We start from the raw sequence: 12,450 nt of genomic DNA on the forward strand, positions 1-12,450 counted from the left end.
GTTTGTAATGTCTCCTTACATCTCAGAAACCAACCTTAGTAATTAAAAAAAAAATTGACTTCAGCATAAAAACATTCATAAGAATCTTCTTAAAATAATCAGTTGATAAGAGAAATCTGAATCCTCAGTTAGCAAATAGGACTTGTGCTGTGACATGAAGCTCATCAAATATATAAATATACCTTTTTTAAAACAAAGGACCATGTTGTGTCCTTGATTCATTGTCTGGCAGTTGTGCATGTGGACTGATGGTACAGTGTGCCCCAGAGTCAATCTGGTAGGCAAGTGGGTTCAATACAGTGAAATATACCAAGCAAGATTTTGTTAAGATGTTATTGTTTTGTTTTGCTTTGATTTTAAATACACAGAAATGTCAGCCTGTATTTTAATAGTTTGCCTGTTTCCAGACTATGCTGGTTTGGGGGTAAAACCTGGTTAGGTTATATCAGAGAACACTTCTCTTACACTACTTTCTGCTGGTACCAAATTTCCTTTTGTACTTCCCCTTATGCTCCTCCCACCCCCGCACACACAAAAAAAGGAAAAATACTGCAAAAACTGGACAACAATGCACCATTTCTATATTATTGTTATCTTGTCGTTATCAGTTAAGGTAAATAGGGAAGATTCATGAAGACTTAATTATTTAAAAACAAATTTAAACCTTATTGTATGGTTTTATGATGCCAAAGTGCAGGTAAATTGCTAAATAATTGGTTACAGATATCTACTTGACTTTGCACTACAGCGTGATGATATCAGTACAGTATGAAGAAATATGCCTTAAGAGCTAAGGTTCACTTGATTGCATGTATTGACAGCACTGATATTACCTACATTGGCTGATATAAATTGGCCCTGTTCATAGCTGTCTGCTCTTTTCTAAGCCATGTGCTTTACAATATAATATCAATTGTTCAAAAAACATAAGCTTGTGTATAATTTCCTAAATAGTGTGTACAAGTGTGTTACTTCTTTTGTAAACTTATTTCTTTTCAAAGTATTATATTATTATCTGGGTGAATTTTACAATATTCATTAAAAGCTAAAAACATAAAATAATTGTAGGGAAATTTGCCTGATACAGAACTGATCTGTGGGAACATACTTTGGGTTTCTTAGGATGCATTTGTTGTCAGTTCCCAACTGTGACATTCAGTGGAAAGCTGTAGCTCCTACTGCTACTTGGCACCTTGTGGTTGCTTTGCATAACCAGGAAAAGAGTCCCCTGAGGTTTGAGCAGCTTGATTTTAACTGACATTTTTGTAGTGCTAAGGTCAAGGTCAAGTTGATTTTGAATGCTTTCCTATCTCACCCTTCTTTCACTTATATGGAATCTTCTGTAAATATCCCTACCTACCTAGATCCAGAAGTGTGTAATATTACTTTTATTTTGGCCAGTGAGTAAAACAGAAGTGTGTTCAGCCCATTAACATTTTCCTCGTGAATGTAGCTGGCAGCGTATAGAATATGAATCTTTGCCTCTCATTAGCATTTTCTCAAAGCTGAGGTAGAAGCATTGTAGTGAAGTTTGTTCAGTTTTCTTTGAAACTTCACAATTAGATTACATTTTCTTCCATTGTGTTTTTAATTATGGTATTAAGCATGAGATTGCTATTTAGCTTAGTATTTACATGGATTTTGCAATCGCAAATACATAAACTACTTTTATAATTAAAATTGTAAGGTTTTAGTTTGTTTGAATTTTCTTTGTATGCTTAAATATATGGCACATGGCACATAGCACAGAATACGCAGTAGATGAGATTTGGAATTTATCCTACAACTTCTATTATTCGAAGCAAAGAAATGCCTTTTTGATATATGAGCAAAAGACCATCAATATCTTTCAGCCAGAAGAAAGAACATATGGCTTCTTTTGCATTCATTAGGTATCATAAAGTCTATTCTTTGTTGCTTGACAAGAAAGTTTGAATGAAATTTGAAATGCAATTCAGACCCTTGTGAAAATTCTCTTTTAAGTTCTCCAGAAACATATTTTCTTTTGTGCAGATTCTTTAACATCATTATTCTCCTTTCATCTTCTTCTTCTTCTTCGCAGAACTCAATTTCCTATTTGCTTCCTTTACTGCACATACTTGTACTCGGTTCCTATATGGATGGATTAGCATCGTTTCATTATATTTGTACATCTCAGAGTGGTCATTTTAGAATTTCATGGCCATCATTTAATCATAGAAAATCAGTTTCGATACCACATGGATGCTGCTAATGTTTATTATATGTGTTGTAATATCTTTTATTCACAGTAAAACAGTAGCTATAACAGTGCACAGGAATATGTTGGTGAAAACAAAGAATACCCCATCCATCTGAAAATGCAATAACCTTTATTTTGATACTATCATGTTAGAACCATAGATTTGCACTAATTTTGCCTTGAGGTTAGTGTAAAAATGGTAAGTCTTATTCAAATGAAAAGAGAATCTTTGCTATTACAGCAGGCTTTCTGAAAATGAATTATTGTGCATGCTCATTAGTGTCTCATACATAATATCATTTTTAATAACAATGGTATTAGGGGAGGGGCTGGAGTTGATTAGATCACTGTGAAATATACTCAGGTTAGGCTTTAGCCACTATGCAACTAAAAAATGTCTTAACTCGTTTGAATCATTTGGGTTGGCCAGTCATGTCACAAAGCATTAGTCTGATTTGATTTCAGAGAAGCAAGAGATTTCACTCTTAAAAATCCTGATTTCATATCGAAATGTTGACTCTGTTTTTACTACAGTATACTCAATGACACAGCTGTAATACATGCTTTTTAGTTGCTCATTCACAACTCATTCTAATAATTTTTGACAACAAATACTGATTCACCTCAAAGCCATATGAATGAAAATCGGATAGTAATATATCTGCCATATGAATTGAAGGTACCCTGTTCCATGTTGTAGAAATTTTGACTCTCTGAGCTATACTGCAAGGATTTCAAATGGAGCTTAAACACTGTAGTTAGAAACTATATGTAATACTACTGATTGTATTTATGGTCATCATATTAACGTGCTTTCTTGACTGGTATATTTAATGTAGGAGTTTTTAATCATCCTTTTCCTTTGACTCTCTTAGGGTCAAGAGAGATCAGAAAGTGGAGAACTGGCATTTATTAAGCAACTAGTCCGAAAGATCCTCATAGTCGTTGCTCGTCCTGCTCGCTTATTAGAATGCCTGGTAAGCTGATGCTTATTGTAAGCAGGATTCTGATTTGTTACTGGTGGAAAGCTTGACTATTTGGGCTGGTATTAAAGACCAGAAATAAAAGTATATTATTTAGTATGTAAAAGTATTTTATGTATTCTTTGGAACTTTCCAAAGTTGTTTTTAGTGTGAGAACTCCTATCCATTCCAATGCTGATAACTTTCATAAGTGCCTATCATTCTGAATTCCTTTTTATTTGAATGCACTATATCTCATATTGCACACACAAACTGCATTAGAAGAATGTTATCAAAGATGAAGTCAAACACTCGAAAGATAGGAAATACCAGGCAACATTAATTCGGTCCCCTTGTGTGTATGCATTATGATACAGCTGAAGAACCAAGGCACAGAGATTAAGGTAAAATTATTCATTAATTTTAGATGCTGGGTTTGAGACCGTTAGGACCTGCTTTTTCAGAATACTTGGCATTATAAAGCACTTTATATGTTCAAAGTAGAGCAGCTCCCATTGGCTTCTGCTCTAGCTATGAGCACGCAACACTTTTTCAAATCAGATTTTTAGGGTCTCAAGTCAGACATCGAGAAAATGAGGAACACCCAATTAGTGATCACTTGTGAAATTTTTGGTTTCAGTGACTTGCCCAGCATCACATGGGAACTCTGTGGCAGAGACAGGGAAATAATCCAATTCTCCAAGGCAGCACACAGCTGTCTTTAATCATAAGCCCCTTCTTTCTCTTTCTGCAGTCTCCTGCCTCTTTCCCGACACATCTTCTAACTTCTGCAACAAATGAAACTGGGACTGTACAGACACCCCGGGTCATCTCCAGAGCAGGTCCCTTACTGAATGAGGCAGGGATCCTCAACAAAATACTATATGAGCTGTAATAAAAGGCTGTATCATAATACATATGCAGAAGGAGGAGGGCACAGGCAACCTTAATTCTGGCATATCCTAACTTTTGATTGCTTGACTTAGCAACCTTAATAATGTTCTTTCAGCATAGTTCTTTGTGTGTGATGTCTTAGCTTTTTAAAAAAGCAAACTGGAAAAAAAAATTTCAAAATGCCTATTGACACCCACATGGTTCATCAGCCGGGTCGGAACCTTTAGATCCGCTGCACAGAGCTGTGTCACTTGAGCTAACGGAGAACTGATGGCAGTAGTATGTGGACCTGCACTAGGGTTGGAGCATGCCCAGTGTAGTTGGAACCTTAGAAGATTTTTAGTCTGGCACATCTCATTTGTGAATAGTGATTTTTTGAAGGTTTGTAACTTGGCCAAATTTGGGCAGATTTTGACAGAGACAGAAAAAGGTATATCCCGGACACACATGCAACACCCTTTGCCAAATTTCAGTCTCTTCCCCAAAGTATGGGGGAGAAGGAGGGGCACGAGAGTTCTAAAATGTCTCAAAGAAAAGTTCTCCATACTTTTTTAACCTGGGCAAGATAACACATTATTGGAAATGCTGAACCATTTTGGCTGGCATTTTTCCAGAAAAATTCAGCCTGTTACAGACACTGAGCTTGAAAAATTTCAACCCAATCAGTTAGAATTTGGCAAAGTTATAAGTAACTGAAAACAGGGTCTTATAATGGGAAGTTTTGGGCAGCCTTAATAGATGATGCTGCCAGCCCCACTATGTTTCTAGCTAGGTATGTATACCAGGCTCATGGTATCTGAGCACCTATTTGTATTCATTTGTTAGTCAGATGAGTAGAGCTTTCTCTGCTTGTGGAAGTGCTGTGAGCTACTGCCAAATATTTAAAGGTTTATTCATTTCTACTGGGTTTCTGTATCTGAAAAAGGTAATGTGAGGATAAAACTAGAGATCAGAAAATAACTCACTTGTAATTGTGTATACATGAATTTGATGAAAGTTATCTATCTTAAAACTACTCTATGTGTTAACAAACGGAGGTGCCGCTGTAGAGTCTTTCCACTGTTAATGCAAGTGGGGAGAAGAAAATGTCCTGATATCTAAGGGGAGCATATTAACATGTAAGATGAGCAGCATTGCAGAAGAGAAGCTAAAATGGCATTTAGTGTTTGTTGTTCAATTCGGACTGAAGAGGTGCTGCTGAGGTAGGGAGTGATGAGCACTGGCACATCAGGAAGAAATGTCAGATGGCCGGTGTCAACACCAAATCACAGTGAACTGAGATAAAACAACAAATGTATGCTCTATAACTATGTTCCTAGTTGGGGGTGTAGAGGAAGTGGGGGGCTTCTGGAAACCCTGATTGCTTCTGGAATCTCGGGTGGAACTAGTGGTCTGTTCGTCTATTATGAGGTCCTTGCCATAGTTAGCATGCTTTTGTGATTTTTATTGTGTTTACACTGAGCCAACCTTGAAGATTCTTAGAAGCTACAACTAACAAATCTGTTTTTTTAAATACCTGCTTGGTTGGCAGTGTGAATTTTAGAGAATATTTTAAACCAGTTCTTGGAAGACTTCACGGTCTTTCCTATTCCAAGTAAGAACATAACAGTTGGCATAATGCGTCAGACCAATAGGCTGTTTAGCCCAGTATCCTGTCTTCTGACAGTGGCTCGTGCCAGATGTTTCAGAGGGAGTGAACAGAACAGGGCAGTTATGAAGTGATCTGTCCCCTGTCATCTGGTCCTGGCTTCTAGCAGTCAGAGGTTTTGGGACACCCAGATCATGGGGTTCCATCCCTGACCATCTTGTCTAATAGCCACTGATGGACCTATCCTCCAGGAACTTAAGTGTTATTCAAAGAGTCGGTGCCCGTTTATAAACCCTACCTGGTTTGCCTCCTTTCTACTCCTGTGAAATCAGCTGGAGTACCCAGGCCAATAGTCCTCAGAATTAAGTGTCATGGGCTCAATGCAGCTTATTCTCATTTGGAAGACCTTCACCTTTGTGGCCTGTTTCCCAGCTGATTTGTCAGAACCAGTCTTTTTACCATCAGAACGTAGTATAAGGGGCCATCTCTTTTCTCTAGCTTACCTAGGTGTATAATTCAGTGATGAATGACATCACTTCAAAGTTGACATTGATCAATAAGTTAACTTATTTTTTCTGCACACTTAATATTTTAAATATATATATATCTCCTATCCCCCTCAAAAAAAAAAAATCATCCTGAATGGGGATGGAAAGTAAAAAACTCAGAATTTTTCACAGGAATGAAAATTCGAAGATATTTCATTTTGGAAACACTCAAATGCTTCTACTGCCCAATGTTTTGGTGTTTCTGGAATGAAGTATGCTCCCTGCAGTCTCAGGTTGTACTGCTCCCCAGGCAGCTCGGGAGCCAGCCAGCTTGCTCGCTGGCACTGCACCAAGTGGGCTGCAGGAGAACCAGGAAGCTGGGCAACCAGGTATCTTGCCTGCCAGGTTTCCACCAAAAGCTTTGATGTTTCAATTCTGCTGAGTCAGCATATTATGAATGGCGTGTTTGGAGGTGGAAACTGTTTTGTCAGAATTTTTTCAACCAGTCCTAGTTCTAACAAAGTTGCTCTTGCCTCAGTTAAAGGTGGACATGGAGACAGATGAGAATGTAAGGGATCTGTGAAATAGGTGACCTCTGGCATGAATTAACATAAGAAAAATGCAGTTTGGGAGAACATGAGTTTAGGACAGCTTTATAGTTTAACAAAAAAGCAAATAAGAAAGCTGTTATCTGATAACTTCCCTTATTCTTTCCTACACTTCCTCTTGTGTATGGTCTATTTAGATTGTCAGATAAATAACTTAAATCTAAGGAGCTAGGAAAAGAGGCTTAGGTGTTCTTTTGATTTTCTGAGGCATCTAACATCCCTTTAGTCATGGGATAAATAGTAATAAGATAATAGTTTTTGTAAGAGCGTTTTCATTTTCAGATGTGAAGTCCCTTGCAAGGTACCACATTTTCAGTAATATTCTGGCCTTTGTGGTTTAGATGTAGAGCTGTTGAAAGTTTTTAATTTAATTTTCTTAAAATACAGTACACATTAATTAATTAGAATTACCTTAAAATTGCAGTTAGGGGAAAAAGGAGGGCTCTGGGATGTATGTACATCTGATATGTGTTTATATGAACAGTGGCTTATTTTACAGCATGCACATATAGGCGTGAGAGGATAGGACATCTTCCACATGTGAGGTGTAATCACTGAATAACATATTGATGATCGTAGTCTATTCAACCAGTAACACTGTGAAAAATGCTGAAAAAATTACTACCTGCCTTTTATAGGACTTATTAAAGTATTCTGTATTAATTGAGCTGTGCAGTGCCATTGAAAGGGTGGGGAGGCCATAGATTTGCTCTAAACAGTATGCCACCCACCAGTTGGACCTTCCTCTTCCTTTCTCAGGTGTTTCCATCCCTTCCTCCTGAACGCAGGCAGCAGTGCAGGTCTTCTTTGCCTGCTACCTTCCCATGAGACCTTATACCCATCCCCTCCCAGGAGCCTCCCTTAGCCCTCATGGAAGGGGGAGTCCCCCAAGGTCACCTAGATACAGAAGGTGCCTTCCCCCCATGAATCACTAAACCCCTGACCCACTCCCTCCCAGGAATCTCAAGGGAGCCCCCCTACCAGGAGCTCCTGGCTTCCCCACCTCAGCCCTTCCTGCTGGCAAGCCTCTGGTCCAACCGTCTCAATTTCCAGTCCTGGCACAAAGAGGAGCAGGAGTCTCAGTTGCCAAGGTTTTGGCACCTCGAGAGCCTGGCACACAGAGCGGGACCTGAGTGCTTGTGCTAGCAGCATTCCCAACCACGTGCCTGCATGCCACAGTTAGAAGATATCTGCGCAGCACCTGCCACATCCATGCATGTGGACGGCTTACGGTAGCTGGTTGCAATGTGCCAGGTTGTTTTTTTCCCACTTGTAAAATTTAAAAACTGCCCAGCACATCACAACTGCTAATGGGCAAGGCTGTAGAAAAACCGGCCAGGCTGGTCCAAAACCAGCCAGGTGGCAACCCTAACTACTTAAAAGTGGTCAGGCTATGTCCTGGGTGGCCCCTGGGGCTCCGTGGCCTATGGTAGTAATAGTCTAAAACATTGCAGTTTACAGCATGTTACTATAGTGTTTTGGACCACTAGTAATGGAATGATGTAGTATTGCTTTTAATTAGGTAAGTAACAAAAGGCTTGGAGTTGTAAAGGAAGCTTTGATGTGAGAGTTTAGGAGTACAGTTTCTAACAAGGAAAATTATGGTGAGTATTTTTTCTTCTCTTCCAGGAATTTGATCCTGAAGAATTTTACTATCTCTTGGAAGCTGCAGAAGGACATGCCAAAGAGGGGCATGTGATTAAAACGGACATCCCTAGATATATTATAAGCCAGCTGGGCCTGAATAAGGATCCTCTGGAAGGTAAATGTATGTCATGGTCTAACTAGCAATTACCAAATCAAGACGGTAAGAAATGGAATTATTTCTGCTGTGCTGGTTGGTCTCTGTGATGCAGTGTGACTGTCCAATAATAAATCTAAGGCGGGAGTGGGGGTGAAGGGCAAAAATACAAATATTAACTAGTTTGCACCTGCTTAGAGACAAGCTCTGAACATTATTAGCCTCTTTAGATTTCTGGGGTGAGCTTCCATCACAGATTTCTGACTTTATTTTTGAAGACTGCCTTGAGTTTTTAGTAGAAATGCAATCTAATGATGTAACTCTCCATCACTCTAAGCAATACAAATCTGCATGTGCTGACTGTGGCTAATAAGATGGTTACTGTCCACGATTTGATCATAGATGAAGCTCCAGGTTCTGGATGCGTAACTGAGACATGGCTGGACTAAGCAGAGATTTCTTTATTAGTCCTCTTGTGTCCTGAGAGGTGCTCCGTTCAGTATGAGTGAAAAGAAGGTTGGGGAAGTGGTGTGCCTTGCAGGTTGCATTTGACCTTACATGTAGGAGGTTTTCTGTTCCCAAACTGGATTTGTGTGGGCCTGGCTTGTTTGAGAGTCCCACGATAGGGCTAACGTTCTGTGTTGTATGAGCAGCCCTGCTACATCTCAGATTTTCCAAAGGTGCTAATTGATTTTCTTGCACAGGCATTCAAATTACAAAGCCTTATTGTCCTGGGTGATTTCTGTGTCCATGAAGATGACTTTACTAGGTTGACTCAAGATCCCATTAGTTGCTGGTTCAATACAGAAATCTCATCACTTGGGATCTTGTTTTACGGACAATGCCAGGGCGAATTAGAATTACACCTGTTTCTTAATGAAGAATTTGGCTGAGGGTCCATGTATAAATACTGCAGGCTGGGAGTCAGGAAGAAAATGTTGATAAGAAAGGCAGAGAATAATATGTGATGTTCGCCTGCCTGCCTGCCTTTTTCAGTAATGCTCCAGGACAGAGGGGGTTCAGAGACGGGTGATGATACTGGTTAGAGACATAGCAAAACTCATGTGGAGAATACCACAGAGAGGAGACCCATAAAAGAGGTTATATAAACATGTATAATAGAGAATATAGATAAAATTATAATATCATATACAATATCATAATAAAAGAATAAGAGAACATTAAATGGGAGTGAATTTAAAACTAACACAAGGAAATATTTTTTTCACCCAGACATACGTAGCTTGTAGAACTCATTGCCACAAGATATTACTGGGACCAAAAGCTTAGCAGGATTCAAAAAAGGGTTGGACATATATAGGGATAACACTTTATAGATGACTGTTGATAGTCAGGATTTAAAAAAAAACTTCAAGAGTTTTGGAAGGCCATAAACCAATTTCTAACTAATGGAAGTTAGGAAGAAGCTGCCTATGGGGCAGGTCATTCCACAGTTGTCTTCTGCAGGGTCTTCTGCAACATTAACTGAGCCTCTTACTCAGATATTTCCCCTAACTTCCTTCCTGTCTATACACAAAAGCCTCTCACCTGAGTTTAGTGCTGCTTTAAAGCTGGGCTAGCTGGCCCAGCTGATGGTATGGGTTACAGCTTGGGTGCTGCTTTCACTTGGGCTGGTAACCTGCCCACTTTGTAGTGAGAACAGAGGCTAAATAATTCAAGTGTTGACAGTCCTCTGCTGCCTTCCCACAATTCTCCCCGTGCCCAGAAGGACAGACTATTTCTCCCACAATTCAATGGAAAAGAATCAGAGTGGCTCAGCTTACTGTAGCTCAAAGAACCGTGGGACAGGTGGACCTTTGGTCTGATCTAGTATGACAATGCCTGTGTTTCTGCTGTACACTATGTGGGTTGAATTAGGAGGGTTTGATTTTCTGTGGGAGGCTGAGAGTCTGTCTCTTTTGAATATTATGAACCCGATTCTGCCACCCTCGCTAATTGTCACTCCACAAATAGCCCCCTGGAAATCAATGAGGCCACATGTATGGTACTCAATATGGATTTGGCCTCATGTAAACTTCTGGTAATTGTGAGAGAAGTAGAGAGAAGAACACCATAGATAAATAAAAAACGAAAGAAATGAAAAGGATTTTTTTTTGTCAAACCGAATGTTTACTTTGTCTTTGTACTTTGAATAGATCACTTATATACATGTTTTTATATACATTAAACTAAATAGTGTAAAATATAACTTCAGTTTTTAGAGGGTTTCAGAGTTATCCACACCTGTCAGAAAAATGGGCTAAAGTGGGGCTGTAATATATAATGTTTGTTGCTGGGGAAAGGAGATTACTGACCTTTGGTTAAATGGGAGATTCAGAGAAATGGGTTATTCTGTGTATCTTTTAAAGGTTAATTCTCTCTGTAAATTTATCATCAAATAAACTAGGTCATCTAATTCATACTAATTCTCTTTCTGCTCCTCACAGAAAAGTAACAAATATAAATACCATGAATTGCTTATTATTGTGGCCAAAAAAATCCATTTTTTTTGTATCTGTATAAATAATTTGTTTAAATGTCTCTTAAAAAGTGACATCTCCATCCTCCATTTTAGTTCAGAAGCAGAGGTTAAAAAATATGCATTAGTGGTATTATACATTTCAATATAGTGATTTCACAAAGAAATGTTTGGAAACATCTCTCTCTCTCTGAGCATTATACCTAGATCATCCTGTTGAAAACTCTTTAAATTTTGCATGGAGAAAAGATCTAAAACACAATAATAGCTGTTATCAATCAGAAATGTCACCCTGAATTACTGTTGGATTTCCAGACAGTTCATTAAAATGTGTATACAATGTTGGCAAATGGTCACAGAAAGGATTTCCTTCCCCTTGCAAGGGAAGCTGCCAATGTAAACCCTTCTATACTTTTTCCACCTTTGTTTGCTGCCATGGCCATAGTATCTTTTCTTCAAGTGAAATGGTGCATGCGTTACTTGGAGATAATGCCAGATAAATGTATACTGTACTGAAAGCAGTACCACAACAGATTCATCACTTATCAGAAAACTGGTGGCTGCATTTCTGAAAAGTTCCCTGGGGAGAGATTTTTCCCTGTGGCTTTTAAATTACCATCTTTACCTTTTTGAATCATGAGTCTTCAGAAATGGTTTAAATCAATGAAATAAAAAGGGCAGATGTTTAATGGTATTTAGATGAGTTTTAAAAATCTCTTCAGGCATTGCAAAATGGTTCCTTAGTTCCCTGCTTCAGAAGCTGACTCTTGGTTCCATTCCATTACTACCTACTGTTTGCAAATAATATGTATTTCTCAGATAATGGTATTTTGCAAAAGTTCTGTTTAAAACAGAACCTTTTTTAATTTGCTATTTATGAAAGCAATTTGGGCTGAGAAGGCTGTCAAAGTACATTATACTGGCTTGGTTCTCACCCATCCAATAAAGGCTACATCAACACTTCCATTATAACCCCCTGCCTCTCCACCCGATACACAGCTTTATAACTTGGCAGTAGAATTCACTCCAGCTTGAATCTTTTTGGTATAAGTAGTCTTAACCCAGGAGAATTTATTTCGGTTTAAATTTAAAAAAAAAAATTGGAACATTAATGAAAAATGTACTGTTGTTGACTTTGTTCCCTTGAACGATTTTCTTGTACTTCTGTATTGCTAAAGAAATCTTTGTTTTTTCAGCATGACTTTTTACAGACTTCTGGTTCACATATTTTACTAAGTTGTTCCTTTTGTGTCTTGCTTTTTATTTTAAGCAACAGGCTTATCTACATTTAAAACACATCATCCACACATGGGAGTAACTTCTAAAAACCTGTATAGTAATTCCCTAACAAGAACTGTGTACTTTAAATTTGTTCTGATGCATAAAATAAGTCCCCTAAGTATTAAAATTATGGAAATGTCCAGTTAAGTTAATTTATATAAATATTCCATTATCCATAGAGTTTACAC

The 12,450-nt window shown here is 38.4% G+C and overlaps 1 protein-coding gene across 5 annotated transcripts in view; it reads left to right on the forward strand.

Moving 5' to 3' along the window:
• The window catches only part of MAST4 (microtubule associated serine/threonine kinase family member 4), a 445,876-nt gene that overhangs the window by 374,810 nt on the left and 58,616 nt on the right, over nucleotides 1-12,450 (forward strand). For all 5 annotated transcript variants that reach the window (XM_073344102.1, XM_073344105.1, XM_073344103.1 and 2 more), the window contains 2 exons: nucleotides 3,097-3,198; nucleotides 8,391-8,523. In XM_073344102.1, coding sequence (XP_073200203.1) covers nucleotides 3,097-3,198; nucleotides 8,391-8,523 — 235 coding nt within the window. The remainder of the gene's footprint in view (nucleotides 1-3,096; nucleotides 3,199-8,390; nucleotides 8,524-12,450) is intronic.

Source organism: Lepidochelys kempii, chromosome 5 (assembly GCF_965140265.1).
Source record: "Lepidochelys kempii isolate rLepKem1 chromosome 5, rLepKem1.hap2, whole genome shotgun sequence".
NCBI classification, from domain to species: Eukaryota; Metazoa; Chordata; order Testudines; family Cheloniidae; genus Lepidochelys; species Lepidochelys kempii.